Genomic DNA, 27,556 nt, shown 5'->3' with positions numbered 1-27,556 from the left:
TGCTTCTTATGAAAGTCTGGCCATAGATTCTAATGAAAGTGCTTTTGGTCATTACCCATTAATCTGCTTGTGAACTTCACAAGGAAAAACCTTGCATGGGAGATGGAAGCTGCAAGTTTAAACCACACGTCGAGCGTGATATGTGCAAACTCCTTTGTATGGATCTTGACTCCGCTATTTAACTCTCAAATGGTGCAAGCACTGCCGGGACATGCACTAGATTTTAACCCAGGAGAAGATTGGCGACTCTTTTACTTCTTCTGCGAAAGGCGATGGGGACATACTTATGCCTTCTAAGATTGAGATTTATCACTGCATCCTGTCAAGGATTCTGGTCCTCTGCTTATAGGGGCTTGAAGTATGATGACAAAGATGATAAAGGGAAGTATTTTGTATTGGATTATCAAAGGCTTATGTGCCTCTCATGCTATGAGGGGACTCAAAAAAACGCTCGGGCTTTGCCTTCATGATAGACCTAAAACCAAAATGTCGATCGTCTAGAGTTGGGGAATGATTACATTAAGCAAGTCTGCTGAATGGATTTGGACAAAGAGCAGGGGTAGCATCTTCATAAAAGAGAGACAACAAGACATTACTTAGTTGGCAATGGATCTTGCACTTTTGTGTGTCGTCCACTGTTCAAAGCATATTAGAGTTGTGGATGGGCCTGGTCTAGCTCGAGTTCTGAACAGAGCTAACCTAACGATCCAGCCCAAAGTAACACAAAAGCAGGCCTACCCCCCCAACGTACGACCAGGTTTGTAAATTTCCACGCCGAAGCTCGGCCCGGTGCTCTCAAAGATGGCCTTTCGGGCCGACCCGGCCCATTGATAGCCCTAGGGAGCACGTAGTTTTCTGAGCCCAGTTAGGTGTCCCCAACGCAAAGTCAATTCGAGTGGCTTGAGAGATGGCTCGGTTCAGGAGATTTGAGGGAGACTCGCGTATAATTGTTCACAAGTAATTTAGACATGGATTGGCCACAGGGCACAGCTGAGCTCAGCTCAGGAGCTGTTAAAATACGGATGGCTGCAGTAAACTAGGATTTCATGTAATATCCAAAATCCAAATGAAAAAGAGGAAAAGAAAAGAGAGAGAGGGATGGAGGGAGAATGAGAAGATAAACTTAGGTTGGCTAAGGGAGGAAAGGCCATGCCTAGGCCTAGGTTTTCATGCCATTAGAAATTGAAATGAAAAGGGAGAGCTGAGAGAAGGAAGAACAAGAGAAGAGAATAAAAGGGAAAAGGATTGGAAATTCCCCTAACCTGACCTATCTTATTCCATGCCTAGGTTGCCCCAATCTGCAACAATGACCTCTCCCAACCCACTAACTCAGAGGCTCAACCCAACCAAATCAGCCATATAAACAGGTTCAAATGAATCGACTCGTAACCAGGTCAATCCAAAATGATTTATTTATTAAACAGATTTAAACTGGTTAAACTGACCAGAATTCTTAACTTGAATTAGATCTATTTACCAATAAATTAATTCTATTTACCGAGAGATTCATTATTTACCAATTAAATTTGACATTTACCAATAGATTCAGTATTAATTCTAATTGATAAATAAATACCTTCCATTATAACATATTTATACTTTTACTACTTATCTCTAAACCATTATATACTATAAAAGCAAACAAGAAGGGAAATTTTACATATGTGGTCGGGCGAGGTCCGCCCAACCTATTTGAGATATCTCAAGCAAATGCAGTATCATCCTCCAAGAGCCATCTTGGCTATCAAATTCCAATGTGTCCTCTATCATTGCTTCCAATACTATACACGCAGAGACAAATAGCGATAATAGCAAATGCAGCTAGACAACATAATAGAATTGCTGCATACAAATCCAAATTTTAAGTTCATAATAATCCTTTCACATTGGCTGTAAGTCCGTGGTAGCCCAAAAATGCTTCTTCTTTTTTTTTTTTTGTTCTAGTACAATAGCGGCTTACACCTGCTAGATGTGAATGCAGCTAACAAAATTGGAAAGAAAAAGATTATACAATAGAGTAGAAACCAATCCATGGTCCATCCAAATGAAACCTCTAGAGCGATAGGCTCAGCGGTGTTCAACTTTCTGTAGAAATATGATGTCCTCTGCAGAGCACACCAAAAATATTTGTCAGCGACTCTTCCGACACTGACATCCCATCAAAACTCACTCTAGTGAACTCAACTACTGCCACTCTCATCAGAACCATTCCGAATTTTATTGGGTAAATCAACTACTGTTTGGACTACTGAGCTTTACGAAAACCCTTTTTTTCCCATGGCTACTGAACCTACGAACTACATGATCTCTGCTGCCACCAAATAAAGAGGACAGCTTCCAAATCCAAGGCAGTATCCTAGACAAATGGCCTTCTTCAATCCAATGCAGATGGAAGAAATGCTTCCTGTGAGACAGCTGGATTTCCACTTTAGACCAAAGTATTTTGGTCCGGAGGCGTTCAGCTTTGGATGCGAAAAGCTCAACTCAAGCCCTCACCAACCTCACAATAACATATGAACCATAACCTTTCCCGGTAAAGCTTCAATGTTGCAGCTCATAAAAGCTTCCCCAGCTCTCTTGCTTCATATCTTTAATCAAGATTGAACAACAACAAAAAAAAAAAAACGTAGATAAAAATGAATTAATTCAATCCAATCTTCCTTCTCTCAAATCACTGGCAACAAACAAAACCACAAGGATGACTTCCTCTTCTTCAGCTACTCTTTTCTTTCCATCTCCTTATCATCTCCATCAATATCTCATTCCAAGTATCGATTGGCCCCGGCAAGCACCAATGCACGCAGTCGTTCTGGACCTTCCCTTTTATTCCATCAGCGAACGGATTTGGATACATGTAAGGCCCTGGGTGGCCGTCCGGCCTCAGCAACGCCAGTTTGGTCACGTCCAGTGCTTCAATCCTTAACCTCCCTCCGCTCTCCGCCGCCTCCTTCGCGGCCGCCGCCACCTCCTCGACCTCGATCTTCCTCATCTCGGCGTCCATGTATTCCATCTCCTTCTCGCCTTCTTTGTAAGGCTCTTTCTTTGGACAAGCGCCAAATTTATCCCACTCCCCTTCAAAGTGTGCCGGCGAGAAGGTCGTCACCACCACGAGCTTCTCGGAGGAAGCCGGCGATGACCAATATCGACTGCTCGCCACCTTGAGTGTAGTCTTGAATGCCCTTCGAAAGACATCGAAGAAACCGATCTCGGTGTGATTGGATTCAGGGCAATGGTGGCAGCCAAGGACTAACTCATTCTCGTAGTAGATAGCCGGGTGGAGGAACCAGTGCCCAACCGAGAAGACCACCATGTCCATTCGATCCAACTCCGACGCCCACCGCTCGTCCGGCGAGTCTAGGTACAGCTTGTTGTGATTTAGGCCCGAAGCCGCCGACTTCTCGATCCCCTTAACGAGGAACGGGCACCAAAAGACCGAGATGGTGGCATTGTAGTCATGGAAGACCCACCGCCGGAATTTGTTTTCCTGCCCGTCTCGGTGGACAAGCTCGGGCGGCGATGCGGTGGAGAGGAGGCAGAGGAGGGACTCTACCTGATTCCGGGCCATGGAGTCGCCGACGAAAGCCAGGTGTTCGTTTTGGATCAGCTGGAGGAATGACACGGGATCGAAGCCGGGGAGCTGGCACTGGTTAGGCTGCCACCGCCAGTAGAGGTAGCCGGCGTCGGGCCGGCCATGGGCCATGCAATTCTGGCCATCTTTGATGGTGCTGCAGCTGGTGCCGTTGTATCGAGGCCCGCGTGAGTCCGGCACCCACCGGCCATCGGAGTAGTCGCACCGGGGACTTCTCGGGCTATGCCTCTGTTCAACTCCTTCCGCTGCTGCAAATTAAAGGATATATGCGAGAAAGTGTTACATAGTTAGCTCTAGCTTTACACAGCTGATAAGAGGAGGATTTGAGAGCAAGAGAGCAGGGCGTTTGAATTACCTTGAGAGGAACGGATGGAGGGGGAGGAGGTTTCTTGGGTTTGAGTATTGTTGGTGAGTTTGGGTTGGTTTAAGGGGATGGAGAAGAGATATACACGGAGGAGAGCCAAGGGAAGGAGGGCATAGAGAGCTCCGGTTATGAGTTTCTTGGTGGGGAAACTGCTGGGTTGGTGGTGGTGGTGGTGGTGGTGGTGAATAGTCCCCATCTATGTTTTATGGTGGTGGTTTGGACTTTGGGATGACGAGAGGAGCTAAGGTATGGGGATGGGAGGTGAGGTAGGGACTAGGGAGGGAGCGCAGAGAGAGTTTCAGGGAAGAGCAGAGGAAAGGGAAGAACAGAGTCAGCCTTGGTTCGTGGCCGGCGCTCGGTGGTCTTTAAACGCTTTGGTGTCTTTTTCGTGGTCCAAGCTGATGGATTTCTTTTATTTTTGTACCCCCCACTCGCTCTTAGTCTTCCCACTCTCTGTTCGTCAAAGTTCATATCCCGAAGCGCATTTTTTTTCCCCCGCTCGCTCTCTCTCTCTCCTCTCGTGACCTTTTTCAGTTTTTCATCCTGAGATTCGAAAGAAAACACGACTTTTTATATCTATCTAAAGACAAACAAAGCTGTGGATCAGTTGTTTTTTTATCTCATCGAGCGTTCCGGAGAAATGCTAATTTTGTTGAACATTCATACCAAATATATTAATTTATATATTTTATAGAAAAATAATTTTTAATTTTATTTTTTTGAGCTATGTAATTTGGATCTGAGCAAATTTTTAAAAAAAATTACAAAAAGTGACTATGCTGCCATTCTAGCTAAACTAGTAGTATATGTACAAATAAAATTTAAATTAGAGATAAAAGTGGATTAGATAATATTCATTTAGATTTATTTTTATATCCTAATCTACATTTGTATCCATATTCATATTTCTAAAAAAATGAATAGACAACTATTCAATTCGTATCCGAATATCCGATTTTATTTATAATTATATTTAATTTTATATAGCACTTATAAATTTTTAGGAAAATAAATGATCATATTAATATGGTATTAATTTGATTTATCATCTACTTAGTAATATTTTTCATTCTGTAGGTATAAAGTTTAATTATCCAATTTGTATTTATATTTATATTATATATATTGTATTTAACTAACATCTGTATTTATATTATTAGTATTTGATTTAATTTTAGCTATAATTTAAATATTTGAGATATTTTCCAAAAATTTAAAAGCAAGCCAGCTAACTTGTTTGACATCAAGGGAATTTAAACCCATCAACTAACAAGGGACGCAATCAGCTCTCCAGCTCTCTGTTACAAGATTTTTGTGGTCGCCAAACACTGCTGAAATATCTTTTGTCAAGGTGTCATTTGACATGATTTTAAAGGGCGGTGTTGTGGACCGTAGACGCGTCTGCATTTGCTTCTCCCCGTCATCTGCGGAGGCAAGTTGTCAACAATAATTGAAACCATATTTTAAAGCCCATGACGGTTCCTGATTTGACGCTGTCGAGGATAAGAAAGTCTAGCTTCGTGCAAGTTTCTGAAAACTGCTTCCGGGTCCCGAGTAGAACGGGTACAATTGAGAAGAAAATCAGAGGGCATACCTAGCCTATGATCTATAGTTGGACAGGGATATCCGTCTCTTCAAAGACACTGAAGCGGCCCTGAGGGCAGTGGTGGACAGAACTTTGCGTCACGCTGCGGGGATCACTGGGACAATCACGTTGAGTTTCTCTGGGATAGCCAGAAATATCTGAGATATCCATTCTGTTTCTTTAGCGCCCAAATTTATCTTTTTTTTCTTGAATGACCCCACTCCTTAGTCATTTTAAAGTGAACTTTGATGACGGTGTGTTGGTGGATGGAGCATATGGAGCTATGAGATTTATGATCAGAGACTACCATAGCAGTCTGGTGGCGGCAGGTGGTTGTCGCACTCGAATTGACAGTCATTGAGGCAGAGCTTCGGGCAGCATGAAAGAGCATCTCTTATGCTAGGGGGACACTGGGTGTAGACAGTATATCTCGAGGAAGATTCCACCACGGTGATCGATTGGATACTGGAAGCTGATTGATACGGGGACGGTCACCTACTGATTTGTGAGACTCGCAGACTGGCCAGAGGTTTGGCTTTCTTTTGGACAGTGCATGTATATCGGAAGACAAACAGAGCTGCAAACTGGGTAGCCTTCTACGTGGCTCGACACTCTGGTGAGATTTCTTGGACTAATCTCACTGAGATTCCTATTCCCCTGTATCATTTTATTGCTTCTGACTTGGCAGGCTGCAATTATGTAAGAGCTATATGAATGTCGTTTTTTACCACAAAAAAAAAAAAAAAAAATTGCTTCCGGGTCCGATCCTTCCACCACACTGGAAACAAAACCTATTGACACGTGGAACGTCGCCAAAATTAATGCCCAATATTACCACCTCCATTTTCTCATGCCATTGGCATGATTTTTTTTTTTTTTTTTTGTTTTTTTTTTGCTCGACGAATAGTAGGGCTCCATAACTTTAAAGCAATTCTTATTGGATGCTAACATGGCCACTCCAACCACATAGAAGAGAATGGAGTTAGGGGCGATAATTTACTTCATCCTATCAAATATATGATCCGATCCGACTCTAGTGAGATAGAATTTACTCCACCTATTTAGAATTGGCGGCAAGTACAAATCTTAATTTCAAAATTCGAAGCAGAACTAGAGCAGATGCAGGTAATAGAAAAAGCACCTCGAATCTGACCTAAATATGTATAACTTCATTAATCTCCTTCCTATCGTTTGCCCTCCACTCGCTTGTTTTATGTCTTTGATCATCCTGTTGTCCTTACTCTTTCCAACGAAACTCTGGTTGCAGTGTCGCACCCACTCTTTTCCCCAAGCTGATCGGATGCCAGTTGATCCGTCACTCCCCACCCACACCCAAATTTCAATTCACCATAGTAATTCAATTTTTTTATTTTTTTTATTTTGCCTTCTATATTATGATCATATATTTTTGCTTCAGTTGCTACGGAACTATTTGATATGATTATTGATTCTTGTTTCCATTTCCAAAAATTTGAGCTACTTCAATGTATCCTTTTATTAATTTTTTTACTTCCTAAAAATAATATTTTTATTTGTTATTATTGAAAATTTAGTATTATATGTTTTGTATCTCTGTCTCTTATTTTGTTTAATATTATGCAAAATATTGAGATCTATTTTTATAATCTTTTTTATTTATTTGATCTGTATGCCTAAAAAGATTGTTTTTTTGCTGTTTTGCCCAATCTAACTGGTCCAACCATTCCTTTTAACTCTACCAGCCTACCCTACCCTGAAACAGATACTAGGTGGGTATGGGTATATGATTTTTAATTACAAGCTAAATACAGATAATGACCTATTCGATCTATATCCAGCTCGATGCTATCCCTAGATAGAGTTATGAAACAAAAAACAAGACAAAAAATCGGCAACGAATCAGGGCTATCTTGGGGTTTAGAGTTGGGATTCGTAGCCAACTGGATTTAACCTTGCCTATATCCTAAATTGGAAACTATCTCAATGGAGAAAAAAATTACATTAGGAGATAATATTATTAATAACTTATTTTTTTATGTATGTTGAATCTTCATCATGTAGGTCATAATAGAACAATTTTATGACTGAACATCAGACCCAGGCATCCCCACTGCCATAATTCATGTATAAATTTAAGTCCAAACTTCAGGCTTGAACCCCAATAAAAGACCACCTAGACATAGGGAAAATAGAGAATCCAACCTGCCATGCGCGATGTTATAACTCCAAATTTTGAGAGGATGTTACACCATAGTAACGAATTTCCGGCCCATAAAAAAATAATTTGGGACTCTCGTATCTGCCCACATCTTTTGGAAAGGAAGCACCTAGGTTCCGACTTTCGAATGGAAATAAAAAATACCGCGGAGTGTTTCACTCCATCTGTGATGAATTACTTGACGTGTGAAAATGATCCCATCAAACAGCAAAATGAGAACTATAATCTCTTAAATATGGAAAAATATATAAATTTTTTATAAAAAATTGTTATTTACATACATACTTTTATATATATATATATACCTATATGTTAATGATATTTCGATCATTTTAATTTTAAACTACTCCTTTCTTAACTGCATGAGATGGAGTACATATGTATGAAAAAAAGAAAGAAGAAGATATACATGCAAAATAAGTATTTTATAAGATTATATATACAAATAGCAACTTGGATTCATATAATTTTCTATATTCAAGAGGGCATATACCTATTAATTAAAGAGGAAAAAAATGGAGACTAAGACATCACGAATGAAATTGTGCTTAGCTTCTTTTGTCACTCCCATTTGGATATCAAGGGACCACAAGCAGGTGCATCATTCAGTTACTTGGGTCGACTCGAGTCTGGAGTGCCTGGTAATTTTCAACCTACCATCAGGTCATGTTTGGGTCTAGCATCCGTGGTTACCAAGGATGCACATTGATCTTGGACAGGCCATGACTCACGTCCAAACTATTACTTAAGCAGCAGTTGGGGCAGCCCAAACTCATCTTATCCAGCTCAGGCCCACTTAGATGATATAGATTAGCATTATGGTGCATGTTACTCGGATCAAATCATGCATTCATTAGCTTGCATCTTACAGTCTTTGCCAAAAGCCATAGCACTGGATCCACATGACACAACGGTCCTTTGAAATAATGTTGACTGGTAACCATGGAGACCCACTTGGATAGGCCTCCATGGTTTGCTTTTGTATGATTTTCCAGGCCAGGCCGGGCCTCGTCTGGGGTGGTCTTGTTACTTTTGGTGGTCTTCGGCTTTGGGCTTGGCCTGTTAATATATTGCCCGTCTGAGTGTGCGGACTTTGCAAGATTTTTGTTTTCTCGGTAAGCTACCAAGATTTATACAAGCATTTATATAATGGATAGAGAACTTTGCGGTAGGCCTATATTTTAGATCTAGATAATAGATTAGCCTGATTGCCGAGTCATGTCATGGCTAACAAATTGTACTCATCTGGGGGCTAACATTTAGTATTCAACATGTTACCCAAATAAAGCTTGCGTAGGGATTAGAATGAAACTATCTGCGACATTCTTGTAACAGACATGACTAATTGACTATTGCATCTTTATCTTGGTGTGTTGTTCAATGGGCACGGTAATCTTCAAAACTTGCAAATAAAATCGTCCAATAAATTAGCACCCCTAATCATTTCAGGTATGTGGAACTAATTTGGGTGTTATGGCCGTCCCAAAATGGCCTGAACCCACTGTCCTTTCCGAGCAACTGGGCCCAAGTTATTTTGGCGAAGCAATCAAGCAGTTCCACCGAAAATGCATCAATATTTCCAAATCCTAATGAAAGATCCCACATCGGCAGAGGATCTCCGTGTTCCTCCTCATATGGCCCCCACGTAGGCACTAGGTGCCTCACGTGACACTCCCTCACGTGACCCGCGCAGGCGGGGGCATAACATTTTTTTGAATCCTTATTCAAAAAAATTATAGTTAACACCAGTTCCAAAAACCTACTTGCATTGATGGTGACTATTGTGGTTGAAATCTGGTCTGAGCCTTTTGGCTGAATTGTGATCAGCTAGCGGCACGAATTACGGAGGTTGAGTCCGCCGACGGAGGATCCATGAGACATCATTTCATATTTGCTCTGAGGATCCACGGGGCCTTCAATGAGGATTTAGAAGATATTTTTCCAATCTTGTCCCGAGGATCCGCAAGATATTTGATGAGGATTTGGAGACGGTGAAATTAAGGTTGACAGGGCTGAGGTCGACTCGGCCTCGGACTGAGGTCGACTCGGCCTCGGACTGAGGTCGGACGGGCTTGGAGGTCGTGGCATGCATTTAGCAAGATCGGCTTGGTCTTTAATCGAGGTCGCCTCCTCAGGTCGAGGTCGGCTCGGTCTTCGACCAAGGTCGTCTCTTTCAGTCGAGGCCGGCTCAGTCAATTGCAACCCATTTTCTGCCTGTAATTCTACAAGCAACTCATTGGACAGGGTAAATGGGGGAGAAAAATTCAACTTTTTACATATTATCATTTGATTACAAAACCCAATTAATGTGGAACAAGTACCAAAACGGCAATAAAAATTTCATGCGGAAATATTTTTCTATCTCGAATATGACGACGTCCGCTCCTTTTGTTGACTTCAATCCCCCTCCGTCCTCTCTCTATATTTCAGCACCCGGAAGTAGGGTATTTGCATGTCGTGGACGGCATCCTCCGAGGCGCAAGTAAAAAAATCCAAACATGGCGTCACGCAGCAAGCAAGATGGAGACGTAGAGGCGACAAACCATCAACCTCAACAGGGAAACCGAGTCCGGTCGCTTTCATGAAGAGCGCATCGGTTTGAATGGGCGGACGTGGGAAGCAAGGCCACCCCACGCATGACGTCGTTTCCACGACATGGCCTTCTTTTTTCTTTTGCTTTTTGTGCTTGTCTCGTTAGGTGAGGTGTTTGTCAGAAGGAAAAGGACGTGATGGGTGCAACTCACGAAGGAATTGTAGACTTTATGGCTGGCAATATGGGTGTGGGGATCCATCTCATCACGGGGATCGCGTCCTTTGTATCCTGCTTGCTTTTTATTTAATGAGACCAAACTTTCGTTCGTTATCATTGGTGTCCCTCCCTCTGGCGTGATTGAAGGGCGAGGACAGCTATGGGGTCAGTCAGACGTTGCCCGTGGGGAGGCGCCTTGAGCTTTGTTTTCTTTTTGAAGAAAAGGAGCTGAAGCTATCCTGTATACAAAGGAAAATTACACGGTATGAAGGTTGCATTATATGAACGGGAAAACCCAGTCGTAGAGACGACAGCAGCAGCAATTGAGACAAAAGGAACTCACAGGCACCTGAGACTGCAGAAACAGCGTAGAGAATAAAGAAACTTGATACAACTTGAAGCCGAAATCCAGAGTAGCAACAAGATATGACCACCAACTGGCCTGAGACAGAAAGTGCTGATGGCTGCTTAATAGATAATATGTGAATACAGCTGCTGCCACAGGAGGAAGCAGAATACCAAATCCTTTCCCTTCACGCGATTCTTTTAGATAAAGAAGTACGGGAAATAGGCAGTTGGGAGTTCTGAGCCATCGACCAAACAAGCCTTATAATGATTGAAGTGGGAAAGCTAGCCTGAACTGAGAGGGAAATATGAGAGATCCAGGGTAGCATTTAGATCCCACATCTCGGCAATTCTGGAATACCAGAATGAAACATGAAAAATAACACTGAGCTGAAGCATCTCAAAATCCGCTGCATGCTCCAATGGACAAATCCCTCATTTTCTTGGAGGAGAATGTGGATTGAAGCTTGAATAGTTGGTCGATGTCTCATACACAATGAAAAAATACCTCCTCCCCTTGGAGGATAACATGAATTCCACCCTCTGGTAATACATCAATCTGTATAATTTATGGAGCGGACGAGCTTTGATTGCTCCAGTAATACCAAGATTGGGCAACTTCAAAAGCCCCCAAGGAAGGCTTCTCCCATTAGGTAGCTCAATACCTCCCAACCTCCTCAACAATAATAATAAATACCATCTCATAAAATCAGCTCCTCGGCCCCAGCGGTACCATGATCGGATTTTTCAGCATGACATCAAGAAGAGAACTGGTAATGCAAACCAATGGTTCAATTTTTCCCCATGCGCTACTTGCAGTGAACGAAGTGGTTAATAAAACAATTACATACACAAAAATTGGATCCTCCTTGGCATATCCATGGGCAAATCAGACGTTCGTCGTGTACTTGGAATAATCAGAACACTAAAACAAGCATCCCTTGCCATAATAAACATAAACATATGCAAATTCAAAAATCATCACCAAAAAACGACCCAATGCATAACACCCACAGCATGTATTGCAGTGAATCACACATCTTGTGGCACAGTTCGGACAAGCGTTCCAAGGATACAGCTCATTCTTTTCCACTTCACACCAGCCAAGCAAGTTGAAGGAAAGACAATCTGTCATTAACATTTGTTTAGCCCTCATTCTAAATCCCAGATGTTTAAAGATGAATGGCTTAGACTACTTGTACTGAAATTATGTCCCATCCTACATTGCATTAGAATTAATACAAAAGCATCGGTATAATTTAAACAAAACTAAACAAATATAATCATTCTGACTCCACCATCCAACTCAATGCTGTCGAAACTATGCAAGGTAGATCCCCAACCAAACACAGAACTCCTTTCTTTGAGACAATTATATATACCATGCATTAAGTTAGAAGTATGCCTTGAGCTCACCTAAAGATCACAATCAAACACAAGTAACTGTAAGAAGTCATTTAACACCAGAATCTTGGATTCATTGATATATACACAAATGCAGCATTCAGAATATACAAGAACCACATGGCAGATATGCATACCAGATCTCAAAGAGAAATAGTAAAAAAGGGATTATGCCAAAGACCAAAAAGATTGATAACAAGCAAGACAGCAACAGAAGTCTGTAATGGTGGAGACTATAAACCAGGACTTTCAAAAATGCTAAATAGCAAACATGTGATGAACTAATTTTCTCTGAACTGCTTTGTTAGAGGCTTACAGCATCCAAATGGCATGCAATTTCTGCCAAGAGAGTAATTAAAAAAACAGGGGGAAAAATGCAGCACCTTTAAATCCACCAGCAAATACTTAAACCTGCCATTGAAACCCATCCTAAGCAAAATCAAGAAAAATAAAAGTTGCCAGTCCTGCCCTAAGAATAAAATGGCCCGAGTCATTGTCATTCAATAATACATAAAACATGTTTTCACTACAGCTCAAACCACTACATGGTTGGCTGCAAAATCTTCTGTCATGACAAAGTTCACCAGAAAAAATTGGAAGTGAGATTACATTTAGCAAACCTTCGGATTATATCCTCCTCCAAAACCTGCCCTAAGAATGAAATGGCTCAGGTAACTGACATTCAATAAGATATAAAACATGTTTGAACTACAGCTCATACCACTACATGTTCGGCTGCCAAATCTTCGGACATTACAAAGTTCAACAGACCAAACTTGGAAGAGAGATTATATTGTTGCACAGTCGATAAAACTAAAAATACAAACGACACATGGTCATGCCTTGGCAATTCAAACAAGGAAGATGAGTCCTGTGCCACTGGAAGAGGTGCCCAGATGGCATATCTAATTGTCTAACTGATGTAGCATTATAATGTTAATTCTTTGGAGCAACAATGCAGGCGGACATGTAAAGCTGCAATACCACCCCCCAGGAGAGATTATACAAACAAAGTAACAAACTACTCTGACCAACAAGGTGCATTTAATTACAGTGGCTTTGGTGGAAGAGATGACAGAGAATTGAAATAGTAAGATAGATGTGACTTACCATCCATCCTCCAAGGCCAGCCATATATTTACCCTCCTTGACTAAACCAGCAAGCATGCCCATAAATGCTAAAAGAAGCTAAGCAACTGCTGAAGCCATGAAAATTGTTTCTAAAGGAGCATCATATCTCAACATTTACATGAATTACAACAAGGTTTGATTCCCTCTGAAAGAGTTCCACATCATCCTCGAGGCAAACACCAGGACGCATGTGACATTGTGTGTGTATAACTTAGTGCAAAAGCAATACAGGAAAGAGAGTCCACAAACGCTTGTGCCTGCAAATTAAGGTCTAACTCATCCATATGCACCAGAATAGAAAAATCCATATACAATAAACACTATTACGCTTTCACGGCCATAAGGGAAGGAGAAAAAAAAAAGAGAGTAGCTGGTGGCTCACCAGATCCTCAAGTCATCAAAGAAATGGGTTCCCCTCAGACCTCCTTACTGCCACGAAAGTTGCTTGTGACCAGATCTATCTGCATCCCAACCCCCTTCTGGCTCTTTCCTCTTCAGACCCCCACCAGGCACCTGGTACATCCTTGCCTGGTCCTCCACAAAAGCCTGAGAAGGGGCAACCAAGAGTTGTCTCGATGCTGAAGGCAATCTGTCATCTTTTCCTTCCATATCTGCACTCCCTGGACCTGCGTTGAGATCAAGACCTTGTCTGGCCCACTTTCTACTGTTATCAGATCCTCCACTAGTACTACCTTCTGGAAGGCTTATAACATAAGGCCTTGGATAATGGGACGAGACAGCACCTGCTGGTCCAACAAGCTGTGATGAAATGGTAGGAAAGCATGAAGCACCTCCAGATGATGAATCAACATAGGCTGTTGATCCACCTGTGAAGGAAGTTGACGTGAGAGGAAAACTGGAGCCAAAAGGGAAGCCAGCATATGGAAATGCTGTAGCAGGGGAAAAGGCCATGGCTGGAGATGATGAAAGCACTGGGCCTCTGTAAATATCATTTCCAAATGTGCCACCACCTGTAACTGACCCCAAAATCCTCTGGGTCCCTGGAGCTGCAACAATAGGGTAAGGCTGCTCCCCTCTATCAGGCAAGAAAGATGGTATAGCAACAGCTGGATAGGAATTACCCGAAGGAAACCAAGATGATACATTTCCTACTTCAGCATTGTTCATTCTGAGGCCTGCTAATGGCGGTAAGAAGGGCAGACTGCTGCTGCTCTTGGCATGCTGGCTTCTTGGTGCAGGTTCTGAACCAACTTCATCGAGTCCTGGTCCATTATTAAGATCAAAGTCCCTTAATATGTTGGCCTCCCCATTAGAGAATCCTCCAGGTGCTGGTCTTACTGGCAAAAGTGGCACCTCTAACCTCTGGCTGGTGCTTGCTAAGAATTGCCCATTTTCTGTACCCTCATCAATTCTATTTAAATCAAGATCAAGTCCCCCAGCAGTTCGTGTGGGTGCCTCATGATTGCTAATGACTCCTGATTCAGAGCCTGTTGTCTGAGCAGAGCTCTGAGAACCCATGTCCTCAAGTACTCTCTCATCAGGTATATTCAGATCGATGTCCAAAGGTGGACGACCCTGCTTCCCTGCAGCATCAGATGCTGGGACATTAGAAGTACTAAGTAGCATCTCAAGAACCTTTCGTGGTTCAGCAGGGCGAAATGCACTGGTGGCAGCTGAACCTTTCCACCCAGGCTCAGCCTTAGTCTTCAATAAATTTTCAGGTGGAACGAACGGTCCCTTCGCTGCAGCAGCCACTGTGATTGGACTAGGCAAGCCACTTAACATGGGAGATGCATATGGAGTCAGGTTAGGCATGCGAACTGCAGATGAACATATTGGTGCAGCTGAGGAAGCTTGCTCGCCTTGGTTCCCATCATCTCCAGGGATGCCTTCATTTAAATCAAAGTCGAGCTTAGCCGAAACATGTGGCTCAGCCGTAACAGCCAATGAAGAAGCCTCTGCAGAAGATGCAAGCTCCTCCTTTCCATCAGCATCAGCTCCAGACATCTTAGAACCAGAAGACTTTGCACATGGCTCAGTTTCTTGAGGAGGAATACTGCACGGAAGCTGATTGTTGGCTGACCCAGTAAGACAAACCTCAAGAGGCTGCTTTATTTCTAGGTTATCATCAACCCCATTGCCAGAGACAAGTGAGATAACAGTTGATGCAACTCGTTCATCAATGCTTGAAGCAGCAATACTAGAACTTTCTTTCTTTTCACTGTTACTGAAGTCCAAATTACCAGCCCTCAAATTATCAGACTTCTTGGTCTTGGAGTCGTCATCATTTTCAGGACAAAGAACTTCATCAGCACCAGAAAGAGCAACAGCATCATCAGCACTTTTATCTAAAGCCACTGCATGATTTGCCGCAACAGGAGGTTGTTGCTGGTCCGTTAAGGTAGCACCACAAGGCAGCTCTTTATCAATGGGAGGACAAGAGGAAGATTCTTCAACTACCAGCTTCTCAGATTTTCTGCCTGAAGCAGCCTTTTCAAACTCACAAGCACCAGCCAAAGTGTTGCAAACAACTCCAGAAGTGCACATATTGCCCCCTCCAATCTTTTCACGGGCACAATCAATGGGTTTACTCTCATCCATTGATGGACTCCTTAACTTAGGCTTACAATCTGCAAGACTATCAGTAACCTGCCCACTACTCATTAACCTGTCCCGGTGTAGATAAGCTCCATCACCTTCACTCTCCTCCTTGACGTTTGATGGACTAGACATAGAATAACATCTATCAGCTCTCTCTTCCTCGAGTTTCCCTTCTGATTTCATATAAGAATCTGTAGTTTTATGAAAACTTGCACTGGAAACGGGAGACTGTTTGGGTTGCTCGCCTGTCAATATATTATTATCCTGCAATGGCATGATGATTTTTTCATCACCTGAAAAGTTGGCGCCTACCTGTTGCGGCACATCCCTTGCTAACACAGAACCAACACTCTTCCCATGCTTCTCGGAGTCAACATCAGCAGATTCTTCAGACCTGGCGTGACTCTGGACAACACCATCGTCGCATGACAGTCTTGACTTAGCCTCATTATTGGCAGTACAACGGTCCTCCACTGCAGGTGAAGTTCCAGGCGAGCCAGTGGGAGAAATCAAGTCAGACTTTGACATTTCCCCAGCAGCCACACTAGCAAGTAAATTCATTCCTATATCATCCCCAGCCGATAAAGGAACGCTAGATTCAGAACATTTTGCACAGCTTTCAATCAGTGCATTTATAGAGCTGAAAGAGTTCCTTGTCCTAGATTCAGGCAAGAAAACCCCTTTTTCATTCCCAGAGGATGAACAGCCAGTTCTTGGAACATCAGAGACCTTCCCAGTTTCATCAGCACTCCGGTGTTCTTCATCAAGAATAGTTGTTGGTGATCTGTCCCCTTCATCAGATCCAACTACCCCTTCTTTTACATCATTGCTCTGCCATGTTTCTATATTTGCATTGGTGGCAATATGAGACCGACAAGCATCGCTCCTTAGTTTCATTTTACGATCATTATGCTCATGTTTATCAGGAACCCCAGGTGATGATGCTCTGCTACCAGTCACTGAAGGGTCCTCAACTGAACCTCCACTTCCACTTCGGGCAGGACTGCGACCAGGGTTAGGAAGCCTAACAATCAACCTGTGGCTATTTCCATGATCTGCAACAGGTACATCAAGTGACTTTTCACATGTCAATCCAGATTGTGATGCTTTATCCAGTGTTGTAGTCCTGTTAAGAGAACCAGACTTACCCAAATTAGGTTCCTTCTGAATTCCAGAATTACTTGCTCCCAGAAGCCCATTGCCAGACCTTCGGTGGCGAGAAGAACTGCCAGAAATCTTGCTAGCATTCATTGAGCCAGCAGTTGAACTCCTTGCATCCTCTTTCCATGAAGAACCCATTTTTTTTGCATGATCACTTGAACAAGACTGGCTATTGTTCTGAGACTGACTCGAACTGCTGCTCTTTTCTTCTTTCACCACTGTCGGGGGCAACTCCTGAGTCCCACTGCCACCACTTGTTTTGCCAAGTGGATCCTTCAAGCCAAAAGCCCCCGAAGCAGGTAAAGGTGATTGTTTTAAAGATCCTGATGTAAACGGACTTGGCTTTGCAACAGGATCTGAAATGCCAGGCTTACCAGGCAAAGTTTTACAAGCAGAAGGCTGACTGGGGCTTTTCACAGCTACCTCATTTGATCCAGTACGTCTGTTTCCTGGATGAGAAACTTCAGGAAAACCTGACTTTCCAGGCCATGCTACAGCCTGGCTTGACCCTACAGATTTCGCATCATTGTTCTTTGTCATTTCTGCACCAACTCGTTTCTTCCAAGTGTCGACAAGACTCCTAGCCTTTTTGTGGATCTCCAAGTTCTTATGACTACGCAAGTGATTTACCGACTTGCCAATGTTGCAAGTCTGTAAAGCATTAAGATTTACAGGCAACTTTTCCAGAGCACGAAGTAGAGCAAGCAGCAGTTCCTCAGTGGCTTTATCACTTTCCTTGGGACTGTTGCCATCGCCAGTTTTACCTTTGTGTGCCTCCTGAAGCCAATCATCCAGAACAGGAACACCCCTGAGCTGCACAAATCTAACAAGGCAATCATTTAAATCAGTGGCCGCAATCACATCTGCAAGCAATATCCTACCAGCCAGGTCTATTTTTCTCTCATTTCTATCAAGTTGCATGAGATTCACCAGTTTCTCAACCCCTTCATTGTTTACAAGCCCACCTTTTTCTGTAATTTTGGCAATTTCATCTTTTATCATGCTGTCAAATTTAAAGTTAGCAGAATCACCATCCTCCGTCTTAGCAGACCGCTCGCGTTTAATGGGCTCCGTGCCCTGATCACCTCTCTCCCTCTTCTTCCCCTTAGACTGAGGAATGGAGGTGCCACTATTTTGTACACTATCTGAACCAGATTTCAATTGTTGTGCGGACGCAGGACCATTCAGAGGTTTTGGAGAACGCCCGCCTGACTGCACTGCTGCATGCATCTCTAGTCGTGTTCTGTCCAAAAGTTGGTCTACCTCTTCCTGACGCTCCTGAGTTAAAAATAATAATAAGAAGAGGAATAATCGATAACTAGAATTTAACATATAAAGGAAAAACGAATGTACGTATGTATCCATCGCCTTATACATGCAGAAAGATGCTAGAAAGCTACAGGACTTACATTGATATAATCCTGATCAGTTAGCCACCACAAACACTTGTTTGCTGTATCATATACTCGCCTACACACAAATGATGATATCCCTGCTGGAAGGTCGACACCTTTACGCAAAAATGCAACTTTACATGGATGAAGCAATGTGGCAGCTGAAATCACGTCCTTGTGAAATGAGTAGAAGACCTCGTTCGGTGCAGCTTCAGGTGATATGCCTTTGGCAAGCTTTACGTCAGCAGGTCTGTAAAGCCAATTTACACATAACTCGAGATAATCCTCTTTGCCTGCTGAAAACCAACGTATTATTCCAATGAAAGGTGGAGCATTGACAGCCTGGAAAAGAGCACAGTCACCAACTCGAATTTTGCGCCCATCCTACAAAACAACAGAAACATCAGGAAAAGATTAAACAAAAGCAATAAACAGTCTTCATAGCAGTGTAAATGCAAAGTAAAAGAACGACAGAAGAACTTCAGTTCAAGAAACAAGAAAACAATCTCAGAATACTTAAGCAAATTAAATGTACAGACATAGACCAAGAAATTTTAATAAGGGCACCATACTTACCAATCCAACTTCCCAGTGGTCCTTAGTATTAACTAACATGATCTCCAAATCCATATATTAGATATTAGCATTCCAGTTCTAACATTCAGTCAACAAAAAGCATAATTTAGGATATAATTTAAAAATACTTGAAGTTGGAAAATTACATAGCCAATGGGAGAACACCCACATACACATCAAAAATATAAATATCCATATGGATTCACAGGAAATAAACATAACCATACATAAACATGCAAAAAGAATATGCATAAGGAAACCCTCTGCTCCATTTCTTAAGCTGAAACACACTGGCAATAAAAAACAACAGACATTGGAATCAAGAAGAAAAAAGCTGAACTGAAAGCAACAAGGAAATAGATTACAAAATAAAGTACACTAATCAGTTAACAACTCAAAATACAGAACAGCTAGCACAGATATCCGAAAATTTCGGTATTTCCAGAATATAAAAAGTAATTATTTCTACCATTACCAATGGAAAAGATTTATCACAATAGGCTAGCTAGATTTTAAATAATGAGTTAAACATAGCATGCATATGCACATTAAGCAAACAAGACCATCTAAAAAGGCATTTGTATAAATCCAAATATCTGACATATTTAATAACTTGCACAAGGATAAAACTGAATAAAGCAACAGTGCACAAAAAATATTCTCTGCTAAAAGTTCCAGCAAAAGGAACTTCCAATCTAATACTCACTAAATATGTCAGCTCCACACCACACTAAACATTAACTTGACTTCGAAATACCTAGAAATTTTATAGATCAATCATTATGCCATATATCAGGTAAAAGCAGAAATACAAATTCACCAATTTGTATAAATCTACTTATAATAGATGTCATTCATCAAGGAGCTTGGCAAAACAAAATCAGTTTGTAATACATAATTAAACAGATCATAGAAACTGATACTATTTATAAACATTACCGTTACAATGAAGACTAAATGGCCGACTTCATTTTTTTCCAGGGTGCTATATGACTATTTTAAAACAATTTTTGCAACAGTTTTTGGGTTTATACATACTTCATAAAGACATCCAAACACCTAGATAAAAGGAATTTATTAAGTATCAAAGACAAAATGCAAAAGAGGCGCAACAAGGATCTGCAGTAAGGAAGGTTCTAGCCAGATTATGCCAGCAGAAAAGAACCAGTAGTAGAATAATTCTATAGCTAACAACTTCAATCATCCACGGCAAAAGCAATATACTGACAAGCGAATGCATAAATATGTTGGAATCACTAGATTATTAAAGCAAACACTGCCAGGGAAATTAATATGATAGACAGCAGAAAACTGAACAACTAGCATTACAACCCAAGTCAGTAGGAGCTTCTATTCTAAAGTATACAGATTTCTTTTAAATACGCCATGCATCAATCATAAGAAACACATTAAGGTCACTGCACACTATAAACAGTAGCAGAATCAAAAGCTTGCATTGGTCCTTTAAAATATTGCTCCATATCTTCTGGAAGAACCTATATTCTTCAACAACCAACTTGCCACAAAACCTACTCACATAGTCATCAAAATGGACAAGTGAACATTTTGTTTTCCAAACAAATAGGCAAACTTTGCTGATTTGTGAGAAAAACCTATTGCAGAGAGATCACAAAAATAACAGTCCATTACTGGAAGCCATTTTGAGCAAAGGTATCCACAAAGTAATAAACCTCAGGATGAACATCAAAGTCTCTTTTTTCCAAGCACATGTTGAATCAACATAAAGGCCATCATTATCACTTACAACAAATTCCTTGTATAAAAAACTATCTCCAATTATCTCATATAGGCAACAAGTCTTCACCTAAACCTTCTATTGTTCGTAACAAAAAGAATTTCGTTAGTTGTCATATCAACAATTAAATCAACATTCTGATAAAGATTGAACAAGAAATTCTTTTACTATTCTTACTTTTCCCATTGCTTGATGGGTGACCAAACTAGACAAAACAGGAACACATAAAGTCATGCAATAGTCTGTACATTGCATCAAATTGGAAATGCACATATTTCAGAATTTAACTAGTTTCCCTTTTGTATATTGCTTGAGTTAATGATAGAACTGTTCTGTTGTCATATTCTGGTGATCAAAGTGATAAACCACACATAAACCTGTAACATTATACGGACATATTACATGCATTTATAAATATTAAATCATCTTAATTATTATGATTATCTTATAGGTGTATACCCTTCTGTGCAATCTAGATTGGCAGGGTCTGCCAAACATATCCATGTAACAATAAGATATTACTGTCTAAATTGACTATATCATAGACTAAGAAGGTTCTTGGAGCCAGCAACAGTAAAAGAAAAAGCATTATACAGGAGTGACGCCAAACAAACTTTAAGGTACATAGAGCAACTCAAAGCTGTCAATATATTTCATCCATGATACAAAATAGACTTAAATGATATCTTCACATTAATGCAAGTCATAACAAGGGAGAAAAGCTCATGCTGGAATTGCCAATTAATAAGCTAGCAATCATTTTTGTCCTACATAGTTCGCTCTTGACCAAAACAATACATAAATGCAAACATTCATACCTAAAATAGTCTGTGCAAATAATATGAACACTTAAATAAGTCCATGTATACATGTACATGCGCACATATGTTACAAATATTATACATCTCACTGAACATATGCATGAATCTATGCATGTGCATATGCATTTACATAAACTATTAATACATGCATATCAATGAATATACATCATATGCATGAATATATACACACATATATGTATCTATGTATGAACAATGTAAGTATGTATATATATTTATATGTATACACTGTATCATATACACATTTTTTTTTTAAGAAATTTGAACTAATGGAGGCTCTAAATTTCCGAAAGTGCATTTTAATAACATATTTTAAGTCAGGCATAATTCCGCAAGATTAACTAAATATGATAATTACTTCTTCAAAATGCATCAAATGAATTGCTTTTTACAATTCTGTCGAGCATGAACCAAGTCACCACGAAGTAAACCATTCAGGGAAAAAAAGCACAACTTGCAATCCTACAATAAATATAATCTCACTATTCAGTAAAAAAAATTATTCAGTCTCAAAGTAATAATATATGCAGTCATGGTACCAACTAGTACGATCACAGTATAGAACAAAATAGCTGCGACAAACTTAATGTTTCTGCAACACTGGATGTTTCAAATTGTTTATCTCCAATCATCAGCTCATGTTAACAACATAAAGTTCTGTAATAATACATGGCCCCAAAAAAAAAAAGATATAGTAGGAAATATGAATAATAATTACTAACTACTGAATTTAAAAAGTATTGATTTTCCTAACTTTTTCCCAGATAAAAACCTTATGTGGAAACAACAAGTGCAACATATAAGCATATCTAGCTATTAGTATGTCATGACACTTGATTAAACTAGTTATTAAACATAAAAGGGCTACTCAAGAAGTCAAAAATTATCTCATGTCATAAAACAATAAACTTCGAATGCAAATAAGCCACCGAAGAAAAAAAATTATGAGTTCACCTCAGAATACATAAAAACATGTTCTGAAAATTATTGCAGTAAACTTCTTCTTTATGGTGTTGTAATACAATTATAGGAATATGGTTTTAGAAATCCTGATATGCCACAGGCTCATTTCCAGAACCAAGCCCCCCAGTGTCCCTTAATATTCCTTCTCACTACCTCCAATCGAGTCAATTCCTCCTCATAGATAAAATAATTGTGAAAGTCATGTAAATATAGGGTATTTCATATATTTATTGTTTTTCATTGTTTCAAACCAAGACATCAGAAAGAAAACAATAAAAGTACATAAAAGTATATAACATCAAAATTTACCATTTTCTGCTATTTTAAAAAACAAACATAATATAACACTTCCTAACATTACGGACTTCAAACCCAATTCTCCACAGTAGGATAAAGGTCTCTACAGTCTCCACCACTGGACAGGCATGGATATCTTCACTCAAATAAGTACCTTCTGAAAGGTCAATCAGAACATCATAATAAAAAAAAAATCATAATAGGTCCATCATCTCATTTTTACCAGTATGATAGTAACAAAATGAATAATATTATAATATTCTAATCCCAAAAAGGCTAAAGCTTCATAAAAATTGGTCAGGTATTTTTTTCTGAGAAAAAAAAAACACTCCTGGTTCCCCGATCAAGCATCATACCTTTAGCTTTTCCCAAAATTCTACCTCTTCTAGTGAGGTAAGATCTTTGCCGCCTTGTTTGGCCCTTAATAAATTACCAGCACAGACTACACAATGACTCCTTAAAGGCTGCATGCTCAGAATTAGAAAGAGCCTACACAATTACTCCTTAAAGGTTGCATGCTTAGAACAAGAAAGAATTACTAAAGAATACATTCTCATTTAACCTTCTTTCCTACCACCAACCTCTCATGGCCTAAACAAGAGAGACTTCACCACAAGTAATGCTCAACTAAGAAAATTATGATGGTAGAAATTATAATTGCAAGCTTAGATTAAAACAACCATATAGCATACAGACACTAAACAAGCAAATAATGGCATCTCAGTATTCTCAAAAGGAAAGAAAATGGCAAGTTAGGTAACAGCAGACACAGTAAACAGTAAATGCCCAGAGAGAAAATGAGAAATCTACCAACATATGAAGTAGGAACAGAAGATCACTCCAACGACTTTCTTTTGTTTTTATACTCATTTATGCCCATTGCAATCAGAAAATTTAAGAAAATACATAAGGATGAGGAGTCTCTCGAAATCGATCAAATCATAAATAGGAAAGTCCTTGGTGTTGGAATAGAATATCAAGACAACCGATCGAATCATAAATAGGAAAGTCCTTGATGTTGGAATAGAATATCAAGAAAACCATTTTTTTCCAACACACATTGACCCCTAATGCAGACAGAAAAGTAAAGGAACAGAGTAAGGGCAATAGACTACAAGAAAAGTGATCTAATCATGAAAAGGGAGGTCTATTCCTTGCTGTGACCAGCTATCTCACAAAATCAAAGGCCAGCAACTTAATTTAATAAATTAACTTGCAAATGACAATCTTGTGGGTTCTTACAGTACCAGTCAAGATTACAAACTAGAGCACCTAGTAACTTAAAAGATGAGCCTCAACATAACTATATAATGGATAAACGAACAATGTAGTGATTGATGATCATGATGATGCCAACCTCTATTTATGAGTCACATGTTCCTGACTAAAGCAGTTATGGCAAGAAATACACTTACCATGAGCCACCAACAGAAAAACACCTTTTGGTTCCACAGCTTAAGCTTGTGCAATGGAAGTTACGCTAAAATTGGAATTTGGAAAGAAATTAGATGTAGTTGAAAGGAGAATGAAAGTTTTGGACGTCACATAAAGGAGATTGTGAGCATATTTATACCACAAATTAAAGGCTGAACAGACAGAACAGCATCACGACAAGCTTGTGCAGTGGAAGTTACGCTAAAATTGGAATTTGGAAAGAAATTAGATGTAGTAGAAAGGAGAATGAAAGTTTTGGACGTCACATAAAGGAGACTGTGAGCATATTTATACCACAAATTAAAGGCTGAACAGACAGAACAGCATCACGACAAACGAAACATTTTGGGTAGCCACATCTGGCAACCACAATAACAAACCAGACAACAGATAAAGGGTTGTCCTATGATCCCACAATCCACGTATGTGGCACTATGTCTTAAGCATAATTGGAAGAAAAAGCACGATTCAAGAATGCAGGACTTTCCCCTGCACCCCCCCCCCCCCCCACATCCACAGTTAAGCCACCTGTTGTAATCACACACAGGTGATAACGTAAACCAGTTCCCATGGCAAATTTGTACAAGCCACCCACCATACATCCCTAGGAATTAGTCATTGTTTCTAGCTGAATTCAACTATAGTAGACAGCCTTCTAATCCACTTCGAAAAAATGATACATGATGCAGATGTTTTCCTTTTCTAATTCCTTCTTGTTTCCCCCTAAAACTAGAGTTTTCATAACTAACACTAAGATTCTGTCCAGTAGAGGGAAGACGATTTGAAAAAAGCATGATGCTGGCATGACTTGATGACGGGTGGTTTACAATTAGTATTTGGAAAAGATTATCCCTAAACAAACTGAAACAATCAAAATTTTACTGGCAAAGTTCCAATAAACATAGAAATCCCAAATGAAAGCTTCTATCTAACGAACACTATTGACACAATTTATAGTTTCTTTGCAGCACCAAACTCTAAAAAACTCAAAGCCTTTTCTGTGAGATCATAAGGGCAAAACACACACTTGAGTGAGAAAATAGTAACAAACACTCCAGAAATTACACGATACACGAATCTACCGAGGAAAAAACTTGAAAAAAAAAAAAGCAAACGCATAGTAGCTGAGAGCAGGGAATATACAAGCTCCGCAAAAAATCTTGAAGCACAAAAATACTAAAATATCCGATGATATAACAAAGAATTAAGGCATACGGAACCAGAAATCGAAAAGACCCACATCTACGGCATGGAGAATCAAGACTAGACCTTCGATCAAAGATCCACAAATCCAAATGACAAAAAACAAACCAATCACCAAATTCCCCAATCCAAGACTCGCCAAACTCCACTTTTTCCCTAGCCGACATACCAACACAAGGAAAAGAAAAGAAATCCAAGAAAAGGAAGCACCTTTACGAAAGAATCAGCTGAGGGCTGGAAGGAATCGGATGCCAAGGGGGTCAATCGGGGAGCTAGTGGCGCCGGCGGTGGGAGAGCTGCAGCTGCTGTGCCGTGCGCGGGGACTGGCCACATGTGCCGCCTCCGTTTCCTTTCCTCACCTTCCCGCCCATGCATAGCCTTGCATCTTCCCCGGTTTTGGTTGTTCCGATCCCTCCTCCGGCGCGAACCATCAATTCCCCACCCTCAATTCCTCCGCCAGCTCCCGGAATCGCTCAAACCCTAGAAACTTTCCAATCCGCCAAACCCTAGATCCGCCCCCCTCGCACCCACCCACAGATCCCAAAATCTCCCAATCAATACTCGACGAGAGACAAACCCTAATCTGGACCCAGCGGGGCGCCTCGGCCAGGCGGCCTCAAGATCGGACGGATGGCGGATCGAATCGGAAGGCGCGAGATGAGAGCGAGATCGAGGAGGAGGAGGACGCGAGACGGGTGGGCGAGGAGATGGGAGCGGCGAAATCGAGGGATTTTGAGAGAGATTTGGGTCGCGGTTTTGAGAGAGAGACAGAGGAGATGGTTATTCACTTATGAGAGAGACCACGGCCGTCGGCAAAGGAAGGCGTACTTGGCAGCGAAGGGCGGGCAGCACGGGCAGCACGGGCAGGGAAAGAAGAGAGGGTTAAGCTGCGACTCCTGGGTCCTGACTCCAGAGCGCAGCGAGGTTGGAGAGCATTTTGTACCGTTTCTTCTTCTGCGCTGCGGCTGCCGCGCCCGCTAACGTGCGGCGCTATCCTGCGCCGCTGGTGACGTGTGAAGGTCGGGAAGGGTCGTGATTTCGACCTCCCGGCGCACGCTGCTAACCTGCGCACCAGGCTCGGAGTGGGTTTTTTTTTTTTTTTTTTTTTTTTTGTGTTTCATGCTTGACGACACAAATAAAAGGATGGTAGAACTTTTCATACCCAACATGCCCGATGGGGAAATAAAAGTACATGACCAGCGAGACTGATCCCACCAAAGGTTGTGTTTGGAACTAATCTTGAGATGAACTTTTTCCTCTCTTATTATAATTAAAATAAGTGAAGCTGTGGGGCCAGCCCTATTGTCAACAGGTAAATTGAGGGTTGTTCCAATAAAGGCACACTCATATGGTTGATAACAGGAGATTTTGGTTTCATTCAAATATTAGATAGTGCAACTCAAAATATATAAACCTACGTAATTAAGTACTAGTATGTCTTCATTCCATTATGTCCAAAAAACAAAAAAAACAAAACTTGGCGTCAAAAAAGGATTCATGTGATTCATAAGATCAACATAATTTACGAGATATTTAAGTATAAAGAGCCAATTCTTCCACGTTGCATACGTTTGGAGTTTGTTTTTCTGATGCAAGAATTGGAAAAAATATTTCTGCTAGAAGATAGAAAAGTATGAAGAGCATTAAGGAGTTCAAGAAAGGTGTTGTTTACCCAAGTGGATCCAAACTTCCAATCCACCCATCTTAACTCTAGCATATTCTATGACATTACGTCCATTCATAATTGACTTACAAATTCTTACTTTTCGTTGTAATTGGATGATGATCCAATGAAATAGAAGATGGACCAAAAGTTATGATCCACCCCGATACACTATATCATAGTCCAGAAGGAAAAAAGAAAAATTTGTCGACATCTTTGGATTGATGATTTATGGTCATACACGAGGTTTTACATATGTGAAAGATTATGACTGAGATTCTTGCTTAGTATATGATAGAGATGCTCTTCCATCAATAAGTCAAGACTTACTTTTCAACTAAAAA

General features: G+C 40.7%; 2 protein-coding genes across 7 annotated transcripts; both read right to left on the bottom strand.

Moving 5' to 3' along the window:
• Window positions 1–1,806: 1,806 nt before the first annotated feature.
• LOC120111323 (xyloglucan O-acetyltransferase 2-like) lies at window positions 1,807–4,493 on the bottom strand. 2 transcript variants are annotated; one of them, XM_039128126.3, is made up of 2 exons: window positions 3,945–4,493; window positions 1,807–3,837 (listed from the first exon to the last, which is right to left on the bottom strand). In XM_039128126.3, exons 1-2 carry the CDS (start codon window positions 4,147–4,149, stop codon window positions 2,714–2,716), a joined length of 1,329 nt encoding a protein of 442 aa, XP_038984054.3. In that variant the 5' UTR covers window positions 4,150–4,493; the 3' UTR covers window positions 1,807–2,713. The 2 variants fall into 2 exon arrangements, with proteins under 2 accessions (XP_038984054.3, XP_088563467.2); XM_088707341.2 differs by having other exon boundaries at window positions 1,807–3,834; window positions 3,945–4,488.
• Window positions 4,494–10,412: 5,919 nt separating this feature from the next.
• On the bottom strand, window positions 10,413–26,507 carry LOC103710036 (uncharacterized). Of its 5 annotated transcripts, none has more exons than XM_088707338.2 (4): window positions 25,760–26,507; window positions 18,497–18,865; window positions 13,747–18,365; window positions 10,413–11,957 (listed from the first exon to the last, which is right to left on the bottom strand). In XM_088707338.2, the coding sequence occupies exons 1-3, from the start codon at window positions 25,922–25,924 to the stop codon at window positions 13,791–13,793; spliced, it is 5,109 nt and encodes a 1,702-aa protein (XP_088563464.2). In that variant the 5' UTR covers window positions 25,925–26,507; the 3' UTR covers window positions 10,413–11,957; window positions 13,747–13,790. The 5 variants fall into 5 exon arrangements, with proteins under 5 accessions (XP_088563464.2, XP_088563465.2, XP_088563463.2 ...); XM_088707339.2 differs by having other exon boundaries at window positions 11,942–12,245; XM_088707337.2 differs by lacking the exon at window positions 10,413–11,957 and adding an exon at window positions 13,423–13,621.
• Window positions 26,508–27,556: the final 1,049 nt, after the last annotated feature.

Source organism: Phoenix dactylifera, chromosome 11 (genome assembly GCF_051530095.1).
Source record: "Phoenix dactylifera cultivar Ajwa chromosome 11, Ajwa_hap1_PhDact_Kaust_v1.1, whole genome shotgun sequence".
In the NCBI taxonomy this organism is placed as follows: domain Eukaryota; kingdom Viridiplantae; phylum Streptophyta; class Magnoliopsida; order Arecales; family Arecaceae; genus Phoenix; species Phoenix dactylifera.
The sequence above is the reverse complement of the archived record's forward strand: the minus strand, read 5'-3'. Positions and strand labels throughout refer to the sequence as shown.